The sequence below is a fragment of the Cetorhinus maximus genome, chromosome 7 (assembly GCF_964194155.1).
Source record: "Cetorhinus maximus chromosome 7, sCetMax3.hap1.1, whole genome shotgun sequence".
Classification (NCBI taxonomy): Eukaryota; Metazoa; Chordata; class Chondrichthyes; order Lamniformes; family Cetorhinidae; genus Cetorhinus; species Cetorhinus maximus.
The window spans coordinates 147,926,298-147,951,176 of record NC_135885.1 but is presented as its reverse complement, the minus strand read 5'-3'; the positions used below and the strand labels follow the sequence as shown (position 1 = coordinate 147,951,176).

The following is a 24,879-nucleotide window of genomic DNA, read 5'->3' as shown; positions in this document are numbered from 1 at the left end:
GAGGAGATGAGGCCAGATGGAGATGTGAGGGTGTGTGTGAGAGAGTGAGTGGTGATGTCCCTTGAGCTGGCAGTGGGTGAGATGCCAGTGAATGTGTGATGGGCTTGTGAGTGTGTGAGTTTAGAGGGATGAGATGGTTGCCTTACCCTGGCTGCACAGATGAGATCATTCATCCTCTATCTGCACTGGATGGCCAACCTCTTCTGTGCAGCATTGGCACTGACCACTGCTGCCACTGCCTACCATGCCGGAGTGGTAATGTAGCTGCCCCTCCTGCGGTCAGAGCCGGGGTAGAGGACATCACAGTGGCCTCCACAGAATCCAAAAGGCGCTTGAGGGCTGCTGTCTTCTTGTCTTTCGGGGCCATGTCTTCTTTGCTGCAGCCCTGGGCTGGAAGCACTGAGTGGGGCTGTATTTTAAATGTGGTGCCTGGCATGATGACATGGTGAGGTGATGGCATGATGGGCGAATGAGACCCCTCCGCCTTGGAAACGGTGTGTTTCCCGGGAATGCATAAGTAATGCGGCGGGTTTGGGTCGATACAGTGTGAAAACGTTGTTTTGCCCGCCCGCTGCTGCAGATGGTGCGAATCTGGGACTATTCCGCCCAACATTTCAAGTCCAATATGACTTTTCAGAGTAGAGGTGAGGTAACGATTGCCTTGTTATATGTTTCAATGATACACACAGGCTGTCGACATTGTCGTTGAGTTAACTTTATTAATAACGCATTTTCCTAACATAAACACACATCTGCAGCAACTAAATTCTATCAAGACAGGCTCCAACATGTGCTCTCTGACCTTCAACTCCCAGCTCAGGTGACCCCATATCTAGTACAGAGTAGTATAGTATCTAATATTGGAGTCCACTACCACAATCAACTATTATCATGAGAGAGATGTGATGGATTTTATGCTGTTGAAATAGGGGGGAGGGTTAGGTAGAACAAAAGGGAAGGTCAGGGATAGGTTAGAAGATGAGGGAGATTAAATGACAAAAATGTCATGGAACAAAAGGCAAAGAGAGTGGCAATGGTCGTAGTAAAGGAAAAATGCATTAAACCAGAGTAGGTGTTAATAGCAGAAAAAAGGTCAGCATTGTCTGAAAGCAAGACATGAGAATAAGATACAGGCTGGCACTGAGGGAAAAAATACAAAATGGAGGTCAGAGTTCATGGTCTGAAGTTGTTGAACTCAATGTTGAGAACAGAAGGCTGTAAAGTGCCGAACTAGAAGATGAGGGGCTGTTTCTCCAGCTTGCATTGGGCTTCACTGGAACATTGCAGCAGGTCAAGGACAAAAAATGTGAATGTGAGAGCAAGATGGTGAATTGAAATGGGAAGCTCAGGGTCATGCTTGTGGGCTGAATGAAGGTGTTCTGCAAAGTGGTCACCCAGTCTGCGTTTGGTCTCCCCAGTGTAGAGGGGACCACACTGTGAGGAACGAGTACTGCAGGCTAAGCTGAAAGAAGTATTAGTAAATCACTGCTTCACCTGGAAGGAGTGTTTGGGGCCTTGGATGGTGAGAAGGGAGGAGGTAAAGAGGCAGGTGTTACACTTCCTGCTATTGCATGGGAAGGTGCTTTGGGAAGGGGATGAGGTGTTGGGGTGATAGAGGAGTGGACCAGGGTGTCACAGAGGGAACAGGCACTTCTAAATGCTGATAGGGGGAGGGGAAGATGTGTTTGGTGGTTACATCATGCTGGAGTTGGCGGAAATGGCGGAGAATAATCCCATGAATGCTGGTGTGGGGGAAAGTGAGGGTAAGGGGAACCCTGTCATGGTTCTGGGAGAGGTGAAAAGGGATGAGGGCAGAAGTGTGGGAAATGGGTTGGACATAGTTGAGGGCCCTGTTAACCGCAGTTGAGAGGGGGGGTGGGGGGGGTGGCGGGCATAGGCAATCAATGATTGAAGAAAAAGGAAAACATGTCAGAAGCACCATTGTGGAAGGTAGCATCATCAGAACAGATGCAACGGAGGTGGAGAAACTGGGAGAATAGTATGGGGTCCTTACAGGAAGCAGGTCGTGAGGAGGTGTAATCAAGGTAGTTGTGGGAGTTGGTGAGCTTATAGTGAATATTAGTCGACAGTCTACCCCCAGAAATGGAGAGAAATAAGTCAAGGGAAGGGAAAGGGATGTGTCGGTGATGGACCATGTGAAGGCGAGAGAAGGGTGGAAATTGTAAGCAAAATTGATCAATTTTCCAGTTCCAGATAAGAGGAGGAAGCGGCACCAATAGAGTCATCGATGTGCCGGAGAAAGAGTTGCGGGAGGAGATCTGACTAGGACTGGAACAAGGAACTGCCCAGAACTGACTATGGCTTCAGCAATCTCTGGTACAAATTCACATCACTCCTTGCTTCTTTATTCAGTGCCCCTGTGTATGAGATCCAGGATCCCATTGGTTTTTTTTAAATGGCTTTTCCCACTTGCACAATAACCATTTAAGAATTTGGTATATTCTGCCATCCTGCTGAAACTCTTGCCATTTATGGTACATTGTTTCTTTCCCTCCAAAATGTACTATTTCACATTATGTGCACTCAACTGTCTCAACACATACCAGCCTACCACTTTAACCTGGCTATCTTTCTCACTCTGACATGGTCCAGAATTTGGTATCATTCTTTTTGAATGTTCATTTCTGCCCCTCCTACAGTGATAATCATCTTTCTTGATGCTGTTTCAATACAGAACGTGGAAAAGGTCTGAACTTGGCTTGTGCTGGGAAATATCAGAAGGCAGAGATCGGGCGCTTGCTCAGAGAGCTGAACATAATTCTTGAGATTTTCTGAGGAGGCCTGAATCATTGAGCATTGAAGGTGATGCTCAAGATGAGAACCCTTCATCAAAAGAAACTTACACTGCAATATCTTTGCCAGCCATATAATCTACCATTTGTTCAGTTCATATTCTCATTTTACCAGTGAGTTGCCTTTCAATTTTTGATAGATAACGTCACTTGAAAATCAACTCATCTGTAAGTTCAACACGCTCTACACCTCCTTGGGAATTCAATGCAAAGATTAATGATAAATTCATCAATCACACACCTCAGGTGGTGGAGCTGCACTTGAAGGACTACAGCATTTCCAGCATGTTCCCCCCTCCCCACACCAGTATGGTTTCCTGAATCGATTCTGTAAAGTTCCATTAAAAGAACATTGTAGCAATTGCAGCATGCAAGATATGCTCATAGTCTTTGAGCTCACCTGTACAATGTTGGGTTTCTTTTCAGTGCATCAGTGCTGACATGTTGTTCCATAAGGCTGTACAACAGGATGGGAAGAGAGGTGAAGCTGATGTTGTACAATGTAAGGTATGCAGTGTCATACAATGGCTGTAAAAGAACAAATCCTCTATTATTTTGCAAGCTTCTAAAGTATTTTTTTTTTTATTCATTCATGCGGCGTGGGCATCACTGGTTAGGCCAACATTTATTGCCCATCCCTAATTGCCCTTGCTCAGAGGGCATTTAAGAGTCAACCACATTGCTGTAGGTCTGGAGTCACATGCAGGCCAGGCCAGGTAATGCCTAAAGGACATTAGTGAACCATATGGGTTTTTACAACAATGGTGTCATGGTCATCATTGGACTTTTAATTCCAGCTTTTTATATTGAATTCAAATTGCACCATCTGCTGTGGCGGGATTGAAACCCCAGAGCATTACCCTGGGTCTCTGGATTACTATCACTACGCCATTGCCTCCCCACTAAAGCTAACCCAGAATTCCAGACCCCGAGATACCCATCTCGGTTTACGTCAATCCTGGAATTGAGAGAAGCAACCTAGCAGTCCTGTCGGGAAGGACCCAAGCTTTAACTCAGCAACTGCCCCAACGACAAATCCACCAATACTTCTTTGTGTGAGGAACAGCAGCCTGTTATTGGGCCACAACATGTTAATGCACTGCTGTGAATTATCATTGATTAAATAAAAATCTTATATCAGCCTTGGAAAGTGTAGTTCACATAATTTGCAACACATAAAGCCACTGAAGCACCGATGCTAATTACTGCCAACTTCTTTCTTGATCAACACAGACTGTAACTGCTTTGGTTCCTGCCTGTGAGATCAGCTACGTTCACAGCAATACTTTCCTTCACAAGCAACGTGTTCGTACAAAATGGATTTATGGAACAGAGTACTAACCTGTTGAGAAAATCCACAAAAGAACTGATACAAAAACTGAGGGAATATGAAGCAAACGTTCTGGAAAACAAGACAATTGTGTGATTAGTAATTAAAACACCACAGATATAATCACAGAATGTTTACAAAACATGGGAGGGCATTCAGCTCATTGTGCATGTGCTGACTCTCTGAAGCGGCAACTCACTCCCCCGCCTTCTCCTCATAGTCCTGCACACTCTTCCTTTTCAGGTAATAATCTAATTCCCTTTTGAAAGCCTCAATTGAACCTGCCTCCACTACACTCTCAGGCAGTGCATTCCAGATCCTAACCTGTCCAAGTGACTACATGCCAAGTGTCCTTTATCTGAAACCCTGGAGGCTGATGCATTTTGGATTTCAGACATTTTCAGTTTTCGAATACCGCTTATAAATTTACATTACAATAGCCTAAGCCTATGCTAGCTTCCAGTGAAGACAGCTTTTGTGTGCTGGACTGCTGAGAAGCTGTGAAAGATTTGGATTGAAGAAAGCAACTGAATGCTAAGTCAGGAAAGTCAGGAAAGTCTTTGTTTTAGGAAACAGGCTGTTTCTGAACTTCCTTTTGGAATTCCACATCAGAGTGGAAGTGTCTGAGAAGTCGTGAGGTGTCCTTTTATTAAAATTCCTTGAGTTGGGTAATATTTACTGGATTTCAATGTTAAAAATCTATAAGGGGTTATTGCCAAAAAGGTAGTCTAATTGTGCACTTTTAAGCAAGCGTGCTTTTTTGGGGTTGTTCTGTAAGACTTTTTTTTAAACTGTGCAACTTTTATCTTGTTTGCTTAAATTTTTTTTCTTTTTAATAAATTTAATTATAAAAATTCTAAAGGTGTTACTGAGGTTCTATGCTTTTGAGGTCTGTAGCTCTTCCTCTTGGTTTTCACAATGAGATAAAAGGTTTATGATTAGCGAGACAGACTTCACTCTGGGGTCTAGCTTGCTCAGCAATAACATTAGCTGATAACACCCTCAATAACAAAAAGCTGTTACTCAGATTGAAAGTTTACAACAATCTCGTATCAATTACTGCCTGTGGAACAGAGCTCCAAATTTCTACAACCCTATATATGCAGAGTGATTCCTAATTTGACTCCCGAAGGTCTAGCTCTAATTTTCAGACGATGTTCTATGGTCCTCAACTCCCAACCAGCAGAAATAGTTTCTTTCTATCTAGTCTATCAGTTTCCCTTAAAACTTAGATCAAATCATTCCTTTCCTTCTAAATTCCAAGGGATACAACTCTAGTTTGTATAATCTCTCATTATTTAACCCCTGAACCCAGTTATCATTTTAGTGAACTTATGTTGCACTCACTCCAAGGCCAACATATCCTTCCTAAGGTGCGGTGTCCAGTACTGAACATAGTACTCCAGATGTGGTCTGACCAGGGTTCTGTATAGTTGAAGCATGACTACTATCCCCTTCTATTCTAGTCCTCTAAGATCAGCAGTCCGTCAGTTTATTTTCTGTACCTGTTCATGATATTTTAATGATCTATGTACCTGGGCCCTCAAGTCTCTTCAGGCCTCCACTGTTTCTAGTTTTTTTTTCATTTAGAAAGTACCTTAAAAAGAATCTGAGAGAATAATTGTCTGTACATAGAGTTATCAATATCATCACAGCGCTTTTGGATATTTTCCCCTCAATTTCTGAAGATTGTTGTTGCATGTACTTGAGGCACAAATCGGTATTTCTGATAGTTCCCAGTCATTTCGAGTTATTTGATACAAGACTGGTTATAATATGACAGGCGGCTGTGAGGTACTTTCCTAGTCACTCAGTAACAGCACTTCAAACTTTACTTCATCTTACTGAGCACACCAATGAAAGTGTATCACCACATAAAGTCTTTACTAGTGCCACGTACAGCACAGGTCCAATGGCATTTCAGTCAGTGATTATAGATTTACTTTAATCAGAGACTTAAAGCTGTGGATTTAATTCATTTTCTTTAAAAACATAAGGTATAAATTAGTGCACACACCTTGTAGAAGAAATACTGGACAAGTTGGGCAATTCGAATGTAATAATAATGGCCATGGACAAGTAGCAACTTCTTGAGATGTTTAAACTTGGGAATACAATAATCACTGTTTCGTGCAGCTTGACGACCTTCCTTCCCTAAAATACCTGGAAAAACAAACAAAACCTCAGGTGGACAAACACTCAAAGAATGAAAGCAGTGACACCAATCAAAGGGGAATTTGAAAATTGTGCATTTTGCCTCTGTTTCTATCAATATATCCCTCTCATTGTACCTTGGCTCTATTTATGAGTATATAGTGTAGGTAGGTTTGTTGGGTTAGGGTCAGAGTCAGAGTAGAACCTCTGCCTGTCCAAGACATATGACACTGACTTTGCTGGAATTCACAGGGCTCAGCTCATTTACATATATTGAGATGGCCGAGGAGTGTAAAATGTGAAAAATACTCTGGTAAGCAGTGAGGAAACTTGTTGCTACAGGAATCAAAAATAACAACTTCTTAGGAGGAGCCAGCAGGTAAATAATTTGTCTTCCAACATTGCTCAGAATGTTACATTCCATTGGCTGTACACCTCAGTTTTGTGAAGGAAGATATGGCAACCTCTTCAAAATGTGTCAGATGGCCCAACTCATTCACCAGAGCCAAAACACCTCAAGCATAAAGAATTGCTTACACATTGATTAAAATGATCTGGTGAAAACATGCAGGAAAGAAGCCAGTGAAAGGTAGTGTGAGAGCTATGTGGGGGAGAGGTGTCAATGCCTCTGCATCTCCCACTTCCAGGTCTTTAGATCAGTGCTGGACGAAGTTCTAAGAATTAATGAGAGGAGGTTTAAGATAAGAGAACAGTTACCCCGCACCCAACCCTCCACCTGCCCCAACCCCCTATTTACTTTGCACCATGGGAGCCCCTCTGTTCAACTGCTCATCCTCGCTTCTTAAATCGAATGTAAATATTCATTTGTAATGCAAATGGTTGTCGAATGCTTGGCTCCAGAATCAGTGTTCAAGCAACCCTCTGTATTCTTTCTTGCACAAAATCTCTCACTGAAATCTCTCACGTTAAAAAGTCGTTCCAAGACTTGTCCTCCTGGCTATATCAGCTGTCTGGACTAAATAATTGCAAATGTAACTATGATTCAAGATGGATGGTTGGGGTTAGGGAGTACCTAGGACACTATAGACCCATCATTTTAACATGGGGAAGGTACAGGAATCCAACATCAAAGACAAAGGATTTTCACAGAGTCGGAACGATTCTGGAGCTAGTTAACAATGTCAGGCGGGGCCCATTCCAGGATTCTGATCGCCATTCCTGGCGCTGCCATTTCTCTCTGACACAAGATAAGGATGTGAGGAGCAAGGCAGCACCCTGCACTCCTGGTTCCACTGCAGGGCTAGGCATCTCCTAGCCTCCCTGCAAATTTCGCAGAGTCATGCAAGCTTCTGGATGACTCATGGTTCATGGTCTGTCAGAGGAGTCGTGAACCACAGGCTGGAATATTCCAGCCCCTCACGCTGGCAGGATCTTCTGCTCCCGCCAGTGTGAATGGAGATTTCACTGGCTCGCTGGCTCCACTGCAGGAGCCTGGAAAATTCCGGTTATAGGCTGGATTTGGGAACCTTTTGAAAGGTGACTTCAAAATGTTTTACCCATGCCCTCTCTACACCAACTCATGCCTCCCACCTACTCCCCAGGCCCCTCATATCCTCCATTCCAACTCATGACCCTTCCATGCCCATTCACCCAGTATACAGTGTACAGAACCAATGAATCATGTAGTAACAATGACATGTGTGGAACTGCTCAAAGAAAAACACATTCACAAATCTTTTGGGAAAAAAACTGCTGTTCCTACAAACCTACAAAAATGTCAGACAGGCTAAAGTATCATAACAGAGGCTTCAAAGACTTCATGCTCCTTAATCTTGTGCAAATAAACATTGAGACATTGACAGAAGAGATCACAGACAGGACAATTTGTTATAACTGCTTAAAGATGTCAGTCAAGCAAAATCAACAGTTCTCTCCAGCTGTCAAAACAGAACCCACTGGTGATAAAATCCTTTGATGAGTCTGGGCTCCTAGCCAAGCATGCATAATGAGGACAGGTGTAAGAACTTATTCAGTAGAACTGAATGGCTTCATTTTACATGCTTGGCTAAGAGCCCAGGCTCAAAATGATTTTCTCAGCAAAGGGTTCTGTTTTGACAGCTGGAGAGAACTGTTGATATTGCTTGACTGACATTTTTAAGTAGTTACAATAAATTGTTCTTTCTGTGATCTCTTCTGTCAATATCTCAATGTTTATTTTCACAAGATTAAGAGATGTGAAGTGTCTGAAGCCTGTTATTTATATTTTTTCCAACACATTTATAGTGTTGCAGGAACTGCATTTTTTGTGAATGGATTTTTTTTCCCTGAGCAGTTCCACACATGCCATTATTACGGTATTGTTTATTGGTTCTGTACAAAATGCATACTGGGTGATTAAGCATGGAAGGGCTATGAGATGGCATGGAGGGTACAAGGGGTTATGTGGGAGGCTGGGGGGGAGGGGGCGTGAGTTGGCATGGAGGTGGCTAGGTAAGGGGTTTGAGAGTTGAGGGCTAGAGGGCCTAACAGCTTTTAATACAACTGGGACGAAGTGCCAGAGAACAAAAGTGGGCCTTCTAACCAGCGCACTATGGCATTCGGCCACTCTGCAGCCACCTATACTTTGCCTGTGGGCCCGATTCTCTCCTGCACCCATCCCCCCTGAATGAAGATCATGATATTTGGGGGCCTTTCTGCCCCGGTGGGTCTGGTAAGTTGGAAAATTTCCCAACTCGAGCTACCTGTCTTGGTGGGGAAAATCCGGCCCAGTGTGACTGAATACTTGAGGGAGTATGCACTGATCATAGGGCCAGTATGGATTTGTGAAGGGTAGCCCATATCTGACTAATCTGGTTGAAATTTTTTGACGAGGTCCAAAACATGGTGAATATGTGAGTGTCTAAGATGGTGTCCATCAGACTTTCAGAAAGCGTTCAATGACATTTCATAGAAGAATTATTAAAAATGAAAGTACACAAAATTGGAGGTAACATTGAGGCATGAGCTGGTATTTCATTGCAGAATACAGAGTAATGGGAACATTTTCTGATTGTCAGGATGTGACAAGTGGTGCTTCCTGTGGCTCATTTCTGGGGCTTCAGATTCTCACCATGCATATCATAAGAATCTGCAGAACATGCTCGTGGGGCTGATGGACTTGTCCTGTTCCTGTGTCCCTTCTGACCTACCCAATTTCGAGTTGCATTTGGAAGTTGAATGGGTGCAGCAGATTCTGAGTTACAGTGGGCAATGATGCAGACGAGAAGTTAAATCATAGCAAAGTACAGAGGAGTGATGCCTTTCAGCTTGTCTAAGATCAAACTCCCAGAGATTAAATGGTTCCATAATTCTTATCCTCACAGAATACTGTGAACCAGAGATCATACCAGCTATTAAACAGGAAAAAAAAATTATAAAGATCAAAATGTGTTTTAAAAATGAATGGATTATTTTACCGATTCCAACATGAGCTTCCAGAATCATACTGACATCGTTAGCCCCATCACCAATTGCCAAGGTTATGGGATGCTCTTTTGAACATTTGATCAATTTAACTATCTGCAAATAAAGGTTAAAAGAACAAACATGGATTAAAGGTCCAATGCAACCTCAACATCTTTCTACCCCATATATCACTAAGTAAATCTAAAATATGTTCAGGGTAGGGGCTTGGAAATTCTCCAATTCACGCCCCATTCTCCAACCAGCACCCACTCAACACCCCATTTTCCAACCAGCACCCACCTTCACATCCCATTCTCCAACCAGCACCCACCTTCACACCCCATTCTCCAACCAGCACCAACCTTCACACCCCATTCTCCAACCAGCACCCACCTTCACACCCCATTCTCCAACCAGCAGCCACCTTCACACCCCATTCTCCAACCAAATCCACCTTCACGCCCCATTCTCCAACCAGCATCCACTTCACACCCCTTTCTCCAACCAGCACCCACCTTCACACTCCATTCTCCAACCAGCACCCACCTTCACGCCCCATTCTCCAACCAGCACCCACCTTCACGCCCCATTCTCCAACCAGCACCCACTTCACACCCCATTCTCCAACCAGCACCCACCTTCACACCCCATTCTCCAACCAGCACCTACCTTCACGCCCCATTCTCCAACTACATCCACCTTCATGCCTCATTCTCCAACCAGCACCCACTTTCATGCCCCATTCTCCAACCAGCACCCACATCACACCCCATTCTCCAACCAGCACCCACCTTTATGCCCCATTCTCTAACCAGCACCCACCTTCATGCCCCATTCTCCAACCAGCACCCACTTCACACCCCATTCTCCAACCAGCACCCAGTTCACACTCCATTTTCCAACCAGCATCCACTTCACACCCCATTCTCCAACCAGCACCCACCTTCACGCCTCATTCTCCAACCAGCACCCACCTTCACACCCCATTCTCCAACCAGCACCCACCTTCACACCCCATTCTCCAACCAGCACCCACCTTCACACCCCATTCTCCAACCAAATCCACCTTCACGCCCCATTCTCCAACCAGCATCCACTTCACACCCCTTTCTCCAACCAGCACCCACCTTCACACCCCATTCTCCAACCAGCACCCACCTTCACGCCCCATTCTCCAACCAGCACCCACCTTCACGCCCCATTCTCCAACCAGCACCCACTTCACACCCCATTCTCCAACCAGCACCCACCTTCACACCCCATTCTCCAACCAGCACCCACCTTCACGCCCCATTCTCCAACTACATCCACCTTCATGTCTCATTCTCCAACCAGCACCCACTTTCATGCCCCATTCTCCAACCAGCACCCACATCACACCCCATTCTCCAACCAGCACCCACCTTTATGCCCCATTCTCTAACCAGCACCCACCTTCATGCCCCATTCTCCAACCAGCACCCACTTCACACCCCATTCTCCAACCAGCACCCAGTTCACACTCCATTTTCCAACCAGCATCCACTTCACACCCCATTCTCCAACCAGCACCCACCTTCACGCCTCATTCTCCAACCAGCACCCTCCTTCACATCCCATTCTCCAACCAGCACCCAGTTCACACTCCATTTTCCAACCAGCATCCACTTCACACCCCATTCTCCAACCAGCACCCACCTTCATGCCCCATTCTCCAACCAGCACCCATTTCACACCCCATTCTCCAACCAGCACCCAGTTCACACTCCATTTTCCAACCAGCATCCACTTCACACCCCATTCTCCAACCAGCACCCACCTTCATGCCCCATTCTCCAACCAGCACCCATTTCACACCCCATTCTCCAACCAGCACCCAGTTCACACTCCATTTTCCAACCAGCATCCACTTCACACCCCATTCTCCAACCAGCACCCACCTTCACGCCTCATTCTCCAACCAGCACCCTCCTTCACATCCCATTCTCCAACCAGCACCCTCCTTCACATCCCATTCTCCAATCAGCACCCACCTTCACGCCCCATTCTCCAACCAGCACCCTCCTTCACGCCTCATTCACCAACCAGCACCCACCTTCACGCCCCATTCTCCAACCAGCACCCTCCTTCACGCCTCATTCACCAACCCAAGTTAACCTCCAGATCCCAGTGTTATATTAATACTGAAAACGTCAGAAACCATAAGAATGCTGAGCTGATCTGGCAGCATGTGTGGACAGAGAAACAGAGTTCATGTTCAGGTTGTGACCTTTCATCAGAAAAAGGTTCTGGCCCAAATCGTTAACTCAGTTTCTCTCTCTACACATGCTGCCAGACCTGCTGAGTGTTCCAGTATTTTCTCTTTTTATTTCAAATTTCCAGCATTCATAGTATTTTGCTTTTGCCATATTGATGCTACTTGACATAATAGCCTTGTTCCAATCAAATATCTGACATACTGTGTGCAACACAGCTAGAGATGTAGAATATATGCAAAATGTAGGTTTAATCGTTTGTTTTCAAAGGAATATTCACTGTAACTCAGTGAGTACTTAACAGACATAACTAACACGTAGATAAACATTCAAAGCTAACCTGTGCTTTCTGTAAAGGTGCCATTCTGCAGCATAAGACTCCACTACAGTTACGGCATATTTCCAGAAACAGATCTTTGTAATTGCTCGAAGAACCATCTTCAGCAGGTTTCATGATGAGTGAGAGTGTGGCCCCATCAATGATCAGACCATAATCATGTAAATCATTCTGAGAAAATCTAAAACAGCAATAAAACAATCCTGGTTTAATTATCCCAAATACTTATAATTTTGGTATGGTAGTGTAATCGAATCATAAACTTGTTGCAGCACAGGAGGCGGTAATCTGGCCTGTCATGTTCGTGCTGGCTCTCTGCAACTGCAATTCACCTAGTGCCACTCGACTGCTTTTTCCCTGTAGTTCTGAAAATACTTCCTTTTCAGATTTGATCCAATTCCCTTTTCAATGCCATATTGAATCTACCGCCTCCATGCCCTAAGACAGTACATTCTAAACTCCAACCACTTACTGCATGATAAAGCTTTTCCTCATGTTGCCATTGCTTCTTTTGCCAACCACCTTAAATCTCTCCCCTCGGTTCTCGATTCTTTAAGCAATGGTTATGTTACTGGACTAATGGTCCCACCATGGCAGTTTGAGAATTTTAGGCAGTACAAAAAATCCTGGAAATAAAAAGCTGAGACCAGTAGAAGTAACTATGAAGTTATCAGAATGTTGTAAAACGACAATAGATTTACTGGAAGGGAACCTGTCACCCTTACTGGGTGTGGCCTACATATGACTCCAGTCCAGCTTCAATATGGTTGACTCTTAACTGCTCTCTCAAGTGACCCAATAAGTCTTTAAGTTGTATAAGATCATAAGGAATAGGAGCAGGAGTTGGTCCTTCGGTCATTAAGCCTCCTCCGTCATTCAATAAGATCATGTATGATCTGATTGAGGCCCTAGCTCCACTTTCCTGCCGGCCATATATAACTCTCCACTCCCTTGTAGATCAAAAATCTGTCTAACTCAACCTTGAACATATTCACTGACCCGGCATTCATGCCTCCCTGTGGTAGAGAATTCCAAAGAGTAATGTACCTATGAGAGAAAAAAACTCCTCCTCAACTCTGTCTTAATTGGGAGAACCCATATTTTGAAAGTGTGCGCCTAATTTTAAATTCCTCACAAGGGGAAAGATCCTCTCAGCATTTACCCTGTCAAAACCCCCTCAGAATCTTATATGTTTCAATAAGATCATCTCTCATTCTTTTAAATTCCCATGAATACAGGCCCAGCCTGCTCAATCTTTTCTAATAAGAAAACCCCTTAACCCCAGGAATCAACTTAGTGAGCTTTCTCTGAATTGCTTCCAATGCAAGTAGGTGTGGTTTCACCAATTCCCTGTACAGTTGGAGCAACACTTCCCTACTTTTACATTCTATCTGCCTTCTTAAATACCTACTGTACTACATGCTAACTTTTTGTGATTCATGCACAAGGACACCCAGACCCCTCTCTACAGCAGTATTCTGCAGTCTCTCTCCAGTTAAATAATATTCTGCTTTCCTATTCTTCCTGCTAAAGTGGACAACCTCACATTTTCCAATATTATCCATCTGCCAACTTTTTGCCCACTCACTTAACCTGTGTCCCTCTGCAGATTCTTTGTATCCTCCTCACAGCTTGCTTTCTTACCTATCTTTGGATCGTATTAAAACCATTTTCAGTGCTTTAAGAGAACCACTGCCACCTTCTCAGGAAAACAAGGGGCGGACAATAAATATCAGCCTCGTCAGCTATCCTGGGGATATGGGGAGACAGTGCAGTAGAGGCAATATCACTGGACTATTAATCCAGAGGCCCAGGCTAATGCTCTGCGGACACAGGTTCAAATCCCACCATGGCAGCGGTTGGAATTTAAATTCAATTAACAAATTCAATTAATTGAGAAAAATCTGGAATAAAGAAAAAACTTTTTCACACAATGAGTGGTTCAGATCTGTGGTGGAGGCAGGTTCAATCGAGGCATTCAAGGGGACATTAGATGATTATTTGAATAGAAACAATGTGCAAGGGTGCAGGAAAAAGCAGGGCAACGGCACTAGGTCATAATGCTCACTTGGTGAGCTGGCGCAGACATGATGGGCCAAATGGCCTCCTTCTGCGCCATTAAGATTCTGTGACTCTGTGAAAGCTAGTCTCAGTAAAGGTGACCATGAAACTTATCAATTTTCATAAAAGCCCATCTGGTTCACTAATGTTCTTTAGGGAAAGAAATCTGCCATCCTTACCTGGTCTACATGTGACTCCAGATCCACAGCAATGAAGTTAACTCTTAACTGCCCTCTTAAATGACCTAGCAAAGCCACTCAGTTCAAGGGCAATTAGGGATGGGAAATAACACTGGTCTTGCCAGTGACACCCACATCCCATAAAAAGAATAAACAGAAAAAATTCCCGAGATTCAATTTTAAAAATGCTTCTACTTGAAAGAATTAACAAAGGAACAAAATGCATTGGCTTGGACTAAAATTGAGAGATTGGACCAACCTGATGGCATTCATAAGGAACTGATTTGGAGGGAGGAGACTTAAGAGTTAAAAAGACATTTTTGAATTGACGAGCAGCAACTAGAGTCAGTTTGCAATCATTATAAACTCGGAAACAGTCATTATGAAGAGATGAGAAATTTGCAAACAAATGTGTGGAATAGCATGCGAGATTATTTACCTTAGACAAGCAGCACATTAAATGGAAAATACAGCATGAGTGGGACAGAAAACAAGCAGAGGGGTGCCAGGTTTCATCATGATACAGATAATGGCCCAGAGGGGTTGTACACCAGAGGTATCCCAGATGATGTGCTGAGGATCCCCCTTACACCCCCGAGTTCCCCATGCGAGGACTGCATGGAAATTGCCTGGGAAGTTTAAACTTTCATTGCACAATTACCCTGCGCCTGGAGCCATCCAGAACTCCAATTTACATCTGAGAGCAGGTGATTCCGACTCGCAGCAGAATACTTAGCCAGGAAACGTCAAAAGAATTAAATTTAAAACAACTTCTCATGGCTGGATAACTTTAGTACTGACCTCCCCCTTCCGAACACCCACTGGACCCTGGGCTGTACTCCCCGACTACCCCCACTATCCACCCCCAACAACCAGACTAATCCCCAACCCCTGGCTACACCACACCTCGACTACCTTGCTACGCCCCACTGCCTCCTACCCCCCAACTCATTCCTGACCACCTGACTCCCTCCTCGCTGAACCACCCAGCCCCACCTGACCCCCCCCCCACCAAACCCGGCTATCCCCCGCCCGACTACCAGCCCACCCCTCTACCCCAGCTACCCCCACCCACCCACAACCTCCTAAACCCCCAGCCACCCGGCCCCCTCCCCACCGGACCATCCAACTCACTCCCTCTGACCACTCTTCCCCAACCACTCGATTACCCCCACGCACCACCCAAACCCCACCCCCCCGACCACCCCCGATCACGCAAACCGCACCCACCCCCACCTCCCTAACCCATCCTACTCACTTACCTTACACACTTACCTTCTCTCCTGTCAAATTGGCTGGGACCTTTAAGCTTACCAGTTTATGGCAGCTAGTGCTGTAAAAAGAGGGGGTGGCTCCACTCCCCCTGACACTGCTCAGAAGGGACTTATGGAGCAGCTATGCATTTCTCAGCGGGCCTGGGTCAGAAGTCCAGGTGAGAAATGCGCAGCTCCGTTCTGGGGTAAGTAAAAAGGAGTGAATCACCACTGGACTGCCGCTCCACGGAGGATTCGACCCATTATATGCAGGACAAGAAGTGCAGAGTATTGATCAGACCTCATTTGCAATAGAGAGATTACTTTGGGCACATCAGCTTAGGGAGAATATACTGCTTTAACCATGATGATCCCTCACCTATATGGGATCCCTGATAAAGGTTGAGTTATGATGTAGAAATAGCCTGATTAAGGGTATATTCTCCAAAAGATTTTTTTTGATCAGTGATTATCATGCTGAAACCCATCACCGTGTTTAAGATTCTCCATAGAAGGAAGCCATGTTTTTTTTTATTCATTCATGGGATGTGGGCTTCACTGGCTGGGTCAGCATTTATTGCCCATCCCTAATTGCCCTTGAGAAGGTGGAGGTGAGCTGCCTTCTTGAACCGCTGCAGTCCATGTGGTTCAGGTGCACCCACAGTGCTGCTAGTGAGCTCCAGGATTTAACCCAGTGACAGTGAAGGAATGGCGATATATTTCCAAGTCAGGATGGTGAGTGACTTGGAGGGGAACTTGCAGGTGGTGGTGGTCATGGGTTTGGAAGGTGCTGTCGAAGGAGCCTTGGTGAATTCCAGCAGTTCATTTTGTAGATGGTACACACTGCTGCTACTGTGCATTGGTGGTGGAGGGAGAGAATGCTTGTGGATGTGGTGCCAATCAAGCGGGGCTGCTTTGTCCTGGACAGTGTCAAGCTTTTTGAGTGTTATGGGAGCTGCACTCATCCAGGCAAGTGGGGAGTATTCCATCACACTCCTGACTTGTACCTTGTAGATGGTGGACAGGCTTTGGGGAGTCAGGAGGTGGGTTACTCATTGCACGATTCCTAACCTCTGACCTGCTCTTGTGGCCACAGTATTTATATGGCTAGTCCAGTTCAGTTTCTGGTCAATGATAACCTATCAGTATCTGAGTCGTCATGAATGGCGCTGAACATTGTGCAATCATCAGCGAACATCCCCACTTCTGACCTTATGATGGAAGGAAGGTCATTGATGAAGCACTGAAGATGGTTGGGCTGAGGACACTACCCTGAGGAACTCCTGCAATGATGTCCTGGAGCTGAGATGACTGACCTCCAACAACCACAACCATCTTCCTTTGTGCTGGGTATGACTCCAACCAGCAGAGAGCTTTCCCACTGATTCCCATTGACTCTGGGGTTCCTTGATGCCACACTCAGTCAAATGCGGCCTTGATGTCAAGGGCAGTCACTCACCTCACCTTGAACCAAGGCTGTAATGACGTCAGGAGCTGAGTGGCCCTGGCAGAACCCGAACTTGGCGTCAGTGAGCAGGTTATTGCTAAGTAAGTGCTGCTTCATAGCACTGTTAATGGCCCGTTCCATCACTTTACTGATGATGGAGAGTAGACTGATGGGGCGGTAATTGGACGGGTTGGGTTTGTCCTGCTTTTTGTGTACAGGACATACCTGGGAAATTTTCCACATAGCCGGGTAGATGCCTGTGTTGTAGCTGTACTGGAACAGCTTGGCTAGAAGCATGGCAACCTCTGGAGCACAAGTCTTCAGTACTATTGCCGGAATATTGTCAGGCCCCATAGCCTTTGCAGTATCCAGTGCCTTCAGCCGCTTCTTGATATCACATGGAGTGAATCGAATTGGCTGAAGACGGTCATCTGTGATGCTGGGGACCTCTGGAGGAGCCCAAGATGGATCATCCATTGGCACTTCTGGCTGAAGATTGTAGCAAATGCTTCAGCTTTATCTTTTGCACTAATGTGCTGGGCTCCCCCATCATTGAGGATGGGGATATTTGTGGAGCCTCCTCTTCCAATGAGTTGTTTAATTGTACATGCGTGACTGGATGTGGTAGGACTGCAGAACTTAGAACTGATCCATTGGTTGTAGAATTGCTTAGATCTGTCTATTGCTTGCTGCTTATGCTGTTTGACATGCAAGTGGTCCTGTGTTATAGCTTCACCAGGTTGACACCTCATTTTTAGCTATTCCTGGTACTGCTCCTGACATGCCATCCTGCACTCTTTATTGAACCAGGGTTGATCCCCTGGCTTGGTGGTAATGGTAGAGTGGGGGATATGCCGGGCCATGAGGTTACAGGTTGTGTTTGAGTATAATTCTGCTGATGCTGATGGCTCACAGCGCCTCTTGCCCAGTCTTGAGTTACTAGATCTGTTTGAAATCTGTCCCACTTAGCATGGTAGTAGTGTATCTCATGATGGAGGGTATCCTCAATGTTAAGGCGGGACTTCATCTCCACAATGACTGTGTGGTGGTCACTCCTACTGATACTGTCATGGACAGATGCATCTGCGGCAGGCAGGTTGGTGAGGTATGCTTTTCCCTCTTGTTGGTTCCCTCACCACCTGCTGCAGACCCAGTCTAGCAGCTATGTCCTTTAGGGCTCAACCAGCTTGGTCTGCAATAGTGCTACCGAGCTACACTTGGTGATGGACATTGAAGTCCCCCAGCAACAGTACATTCTGCGCCCTTGCCACCCTTAGTGCTTCCTCCAAATGGAATGGATTACCAAATAGTGTTTTACATGGAGGAGTGCTGATTCATCAGCTGAGTGGGGGCGGTAAGTGGTAATCAGCAAGTTTCCTTGTCCATGTTTGACCTGATGCTGTCATGGGGACCGGAGTCGATTGAGGACTCCTAGGGCAACTCCCTCCCGACTGTGTACCACTATGCCGCCACCTCTGCTGATGGGACAGGACATACCCAGGGATGGTGATGGTGGTGTCTGGGATATTATCTGTAAGGTATGATTCCGTGAGGATGACTATGTCAGGCTGTTGCTTGACTAGTCTGTGAGACAGCCCTCCCCTAGCCCCCCCCACCGATATTAGTAAGGAGGACATTGCAGGGTCAACAGGGCCGGGTTTGCCTTTGTCATTTCCGGTGCCTAGGTCGATGGCAAGTGGCCCATCTGGTTTTGTTCCTTCTTTGTGACTTTGTAGCGTTTTGTTACAACTGAGTGTCTGGATCGGCCATTTCAGAGTCAACCACATTGCTGTGGGTCTGGAGTCACATGTAGACCAGACCAGGTAAGGATGACAGATTTCCTTCCCTAAAGAACTTTAGTGAACCAGGTGGGTTTTTACAACAACTGACAATGGTTTCAAGGTCATCATCACACTTTTCATTCCAGATTGAATTCAAATTCCACCATTTGCCGTGGCAGGATTTGAACCCCTGAGCATTACCCTGGGTCTCTGGATTACTAGTCCAGTGACAATACCACTGCGCCATCACCTCCTCTTATATGTGCCACCTGAAATAGAGCTATCCAGCATTTGATCTGCAGCCCTATAGGTTATGGCGGGCACTTCAAATGCGTATTCAAGTGCTTTTTAAATGCAATGAAGGTTTCTGCCTCGATCACTTTTTCAGGCACAGAGTTCCAGACTCTCACCACCCTCTGGATGAAATATTCTCTTCAACTCCCCTCCAATCCTTCTACCAATTATTTTGAATCTATGTTCCCTAGATATTGATCTCACTGCTAAGGAAAACAGATCCTTCCTATCCACTCTATTTTGGTCTCTCAATTTTTATGCATCTCAATTACATCGCCTTTCAACCTCCTTTGTCCGGCAAAAACAACTCCAACCTATCCAATCTTTCCTCATAGCTAAAATTTTCCAGTCCTGGAAATATCCTCTTCAATCTCCTCTGTATCCCTCTTGTACGACCATACACTTCTTGTAATGCGGTGAAAAGAACTGTACACAGTACTGCGTTGTGCTCTAATTATATATTATACAGTTCTAGCATAAGATTGTGCCTCGATAATAAAGGAAGGTATCCCGTGTGACTTTTTAACCACCTTATCCATCAGTCCTGGTGCCTTCAGGGTCTTGCAGTCTACAGCTTTCCCAATTGACTATCTACCACATGGTCAATTTTTGTGTCATTTGCAAACTTCTTAATCATACCCCTTCATTTTATTTTATACATATGCCAAGAAAAACAGAGGACCTAGTGCTTTGTCCTGTGGAACACCACTGGAAACAGTCTTCCAGTCACAAAAACACCTGTCCACCATTACTCTTTCTTTTCTGTAACTGAGTCAATTTTAGATCTAATTTGTCACATTTGCCACTTGAATCTCATGGGCTTTTACTTTTCTGACCAGTCTGCCATGTGTGATCTTGTCAAAAGTCTTGCTGAAATCCAAAACAAAAACAAAAATACCTGGAAGAACTCAGCAAGTCTGGCAGCATCTGTGGAGAGGAACACAGTTAACGTTTCGAGTCCGAATGACCCTTCAACAGAACGAAGTAAAAATAGAAGAGAGGTGAAATATAAGCTGGTTTAAGGGGGGGTGGGACAGGTAGAGCTGGATAGAGGGCCAGTGATAGGTGGAGGTAACCAAAAAATGTCACAGAGAAAAGGACAAAGAGGTGTTGAAGGTGGTGATATTATCTAAGGAATGTGTTAATTAAGGGTAGAAAGCAGGACAAGCAAGGTACAGATAGTCCTCGTGGGGGTGGGGTGGGGTGGGGTGAAGGAATCGAAATAGGCTAAAAGGTAGAGATAAAACAATGGATGGAAATACATTTAAAAATAATGGAAATAGGTGGGAAAAGAAAAATCTATATAAATTATTGGAAAAAAAAGGGGGGGATCGGAAAGGGGGTGGGGATGGAGGAGAGAGTTCATGATCTAAAATTGTTGAACTCAATATTCAGTCCAGAAGGCTGTAAAGTGCCTAGTCGGAAGATGAGGTGCTGTTCCTCCAGTTTGCATTGAGCTTCACTGGAACAATGAAGCAGGCCAAAGACGGACATGTGAACATGAGAGCAGGGTGGTGTGTTGAAATGGCAAGCGACAGGGAGGTCTGGGTAATGCTTGCGGACAGACCGAAGGTGTTCTGCAAAGAGGTCACCCAGTCTGCATTTGGTCTCTCCAATGTAGAGGAAACCGCATTGGGAGCAACGAATGCAGTAGACTAAATTGAGGGAAGTGCAAGTGAAATGCTGCTTCACTTAAAAGGAATGTTTGGGCCCTTGGACGGTGAGGAGAGGGGATGTAAAGGGGCAGGTGTTGCACCTTCTGCGGTTGCATGGGAAGGTGCCGTGGGAGGGGGTTGAGGTGTAGGGGGTGATGGAGGACTGGACCAGGGTGTCCCGGAGGGAACGATCCCTGCAGAATGCCGCCAGCGGCGGGGGTGAAGGGAAGATGTGTTTGGTGGTGGCATCATGCTGGAGTTGGTGGAAATGGCGGAGGATGATCCTTTGAATGCAGAGGCTGGTGGGGTGATAAGTGAGGACAAGGGGGACCCTATCATGTTTCTGGGAGGGAGAAGAAGGTGTGAGGGCAGATGCGCAGGAGATGGGCCGGACACGGTTGAGGGCCCTGTCAACCACCGTGGGTGCAAAACCTCGTTGAAATCCATGAAATCCATGTTGACTACATCAAACATACCACACTCACCAATCCTCCGTGTTATCTCTTCAAAAAATTCAATCAATTTAGTCAGATACAACCTTCAGATAAAAAGTCCATGCTGACTGATCTTGATTAAACTCTGCCTTTCTAAAGAGCAATTTACACTGCCCCCTAATTTTTTTTTCAATCATTTGCCCATGAAGGGATGAGGCTGACTGGCCTGTAATTGCTCAATTAATTCCTTTCTTTCTTTATAAACAATGATATAATGTTAGCAGTCCTCCAGTTCTCTGGCACCATGCCTGTGGCTAGAGAGAATTAGAAAATGATGGTCAGAGCCTCCAGTATTTCCTCCCTTGCTTCCCTCAAAACCCTAGGATATATTTCATGAAAGCTTGGCGATTTATCTACTTATAATATTTCCTTTCACATTATTTTTATTCTATCCAATATTTCACACTCCTCCTCTTCAACAAAATGTTTGCAGCATCCTTCTCACTTGTGAAGGCAGACACAAAGTCATCATTAAGAACCATGCCCATGTCTTCTGCCTCAACACACAGGTTAGCTTTTTGGTCTCTAAGTAGAAGTCACTAAAAAATCCAAGCAGCGCTTTGTCCGGCATTTACTACATCCTATTTCCTTGTACCGGTATTGTACTTATCTAATTCCAGACAACTTAATCACAAATTGCTAAGAAGCAATGCTGAGGCAACCCTTCACCCATCTAAAGCACAATCTCTGGAAATGCTTCTTTGAACCCCTCAGCATTTCGCCTTTAATACCTTTCTGAAAACCCACTTCTTGACCAAGCTTTGGGTAATCCCTCCTACTATTTCCTTTTGCATTTTGTAAAAGCTTTTCAAATCAATAGCTGGCTTGAAGGGAATCCTGAAAAAATGTCTCCATAAAAATAGTTGTGAGTTTAAGGGATAGAATACACCAGGAGGGTATAGATACAGTATCAATTCTAGAGTTTAAAAAGCCGAGATACATTTGGGAAGGGAGGGTATAAAGGTATATGGTCAAAGGGCCAAGGAAAAGGGGTTTATTAAGAGCGAGCTGCCAAGGCTGCAGCCAAGTAAACTCTAAACAACTAACCCAACTACAACGTCTGTAGCTGTCTGTTGAAACAGTAAATAAATATTTGCACTGGTTTTTACAAGTGATCAGTGAAGTAAAAATGTAGATGTACTAGCACAGAATGTGGAGCAATTATTAAAGCTAATTGATGGAAAAGGAATTAGTTCAACAAAAAGAAAAATTGGCCTAACTCAAGGTGCTTTCTGGGTTGTTACAAGAATTAGAGAAAAAGACTACAAAGGCTGCGACCATAACTTTTCAATCTACATTAAATATGTGAGCTATACCATGGGACTGGGCAGTAGCCAATGTTATATTCCTGTTTAACAGAGAGTAGGATAAACTGGGTAACAAAAGACCAGTTAGTCTGATGTCAATTATGAATAAACTTTTTACAATCTATAGTCAAGATAAATTAGTGAGCATTTAGATATACATAGATTAATCATGGACATTTAGATATACATAGATTAATCATGGACATTTAGATATACATAGATTAATCATGGACATTTAGATATACATAGATTAATCATGGACATTTAGATATACATAGATTAATCATGGACATTTAGATATACATAGATTAATCATGGACATTTAGATATACATAGATTAATCATGGACATTTAGATATACATAGATTAATCATGGACATTTAGATATACATAGATTAATCATGGACATTTAGATATACATAGATTAATCATGGACATTTAGATATACATAGATTAATCATGGACATTTAGATATACATAGATTAATCATGGACATTTAGATATACATAGATTAATCATGGACATTTAGATATACATAGATTAATCATGGACAGCCAGCCAGAGTTACTAAAAGTGTTTGACACATTTAATAGATTTTTTTTAAGAAGCGACTGATTGGATAGGTAAATAGAATACAGATGGACTGTATATGGATTTTCAGAAGGCCTTTGAGAAGGTTTATCACAAGGAGGTTACTAGACAAATTCAAGTTTATGATTCAAGAGGGAAATCAGTAACCTATTTTCCAATTACTCTCCAACCAGAAGAAATAATTTTACTCTGTTCACTTCATCAATGATATTCATCATGTTAAAAAGCTCTTAAAACTCCTCTTATCCTTCTCTGCTCCAGTAGAAATAGTCCCAGTTATCTCAAGTTTCTCTTCATAACAGCAGCTTCCCATCCCTACATCATCCTGGTGAACCTGTACATTCTCGATAATTTTGTCCTTTCTATATTTGGACTTCTAAAACTGCAGTCTTTAACTGTAGCCTAACTGAATTTCTGCACAAATTTATTACCCCTTTACTCATGCCCTGATTTATAATACCCCGAGTAAGCCCCATTTAATTGAAAAACTGCCAAGTGCAAACTTAAGATAATTTACTGCTAGCTTTTCTTGCAATTGCAACATTTAACATTTCGTCACAATGGCAAAGAACTGAAGGATTAACTGAGATGCCCACCCTGAATAACTGTCTCTTGGCAAACTATCACTCTGCCTGAGAATTATTCTGTTCAAATCAAAAAGCACATCATGTAAACTTTGCTCTTCTATTCGTTTAGTCGTCAACTCAAATAGCTGTGTATTTCTCCTGAAAAGCTTGCATGCATAGCATGTGGCTGTAGCTGTTTCCATCTTGTCTCCTGTAAGAACCCAGATCTTCATTCCAGCTTTCTGCAAAGCTTCCACAGTCTCAGCAGCTTTGTCTTGCAATCTGAAGAACAACCATATTGAACAACGTCTTACCGATTGCAAAATCTAACGTATAGAATTGCACAACGTGAGTGTCTTTATAGATTATACTTGGACCATGTGATCTCCTGAACTGGCTTGGATTGCCTGAGGGGGTGGAAGGGGAATTTTACAGAGTCTTTTTTTCTCTTCTTGTCCCTGGACATTTTTAAGGTAGGTAGAAATTAGGAATAGCAAAAGTCAGAAAGCACTGGTGAGACTAGTTTATAGCCCCCACTGACAGTAGTTATACTGTTGAGCAGAGCAGTAAAAAGAACTTGTTGGAGTTTGTAACAAAAGCAATGTGATAATTGTGGGAGACTTTAATTTCCATATAAACTGCGACAATCAAAATAGCAAGAATGGTGTCGAGTTTATAGAATGTTTACATGGCAGATTTCTGGAGCAATACATTATGGAAGCACTAGGAAAAGCTATTTTAGGTCCAGTATTGTGAAATGAGGCAGTGTTAATTAGTAATGTCATAGTAAAAGACTCACTGGGAAATAGTGATCATAATATCACTGAATTCCATGTTAAGTTTGAAAGTGACGTGCTCCAATCACAAATTAGAATTTTAAACTTAAACAAAGTCAATTAAATACGTAAAAGTGGAGAACTGGCTAAGGTTGATTGGGTAAATCAACTAAAAGGCAGGAAGGTAAATGAACAGTGGAAA

The 24,879-nt window shown here is 44.1% G+C and overlaps 1 protein-coding gene across 1 annotated transcript in view; it reads right to left on the bottom strand.

Moving 5' to 3' along the window:
- Positions 1–24,879, bottom strand: part of atp11a (ATPase phospholipid transporting 11A) — a 236,397-nt gene that overhangs the window by 48,353 nt on the left and 163,165 nt on the right. Inside the window, exons 19-24 of the mRNA XM_078546099.1 lie at positions 23,932–24,183; positions 12,277–12,454; positions 9,714–9,816; positions 6,161–6,306; positions 4,156–4,215; positions 3,214–3,341 (exon numbers count right to left, since the gene is read on the bottom strand). Of these exons, the coding sequence (XP_078402225.1) occupies positions 3,214–3,341; positions 4,156–4,215; positions 6,161–6,306; positions 9,714–9,816; positions 12,277–12,454; positions 23,932–24,183 (867 nt within the window). The remainder of the gene's footprint in view (positions 1–3,213; positions 3,342–4,155; positions 4,216–6,160; positions 6,307–9,713; positions 9,817–12,276; positions 12,455–23,931; positions 24,184–24,879) is intronic.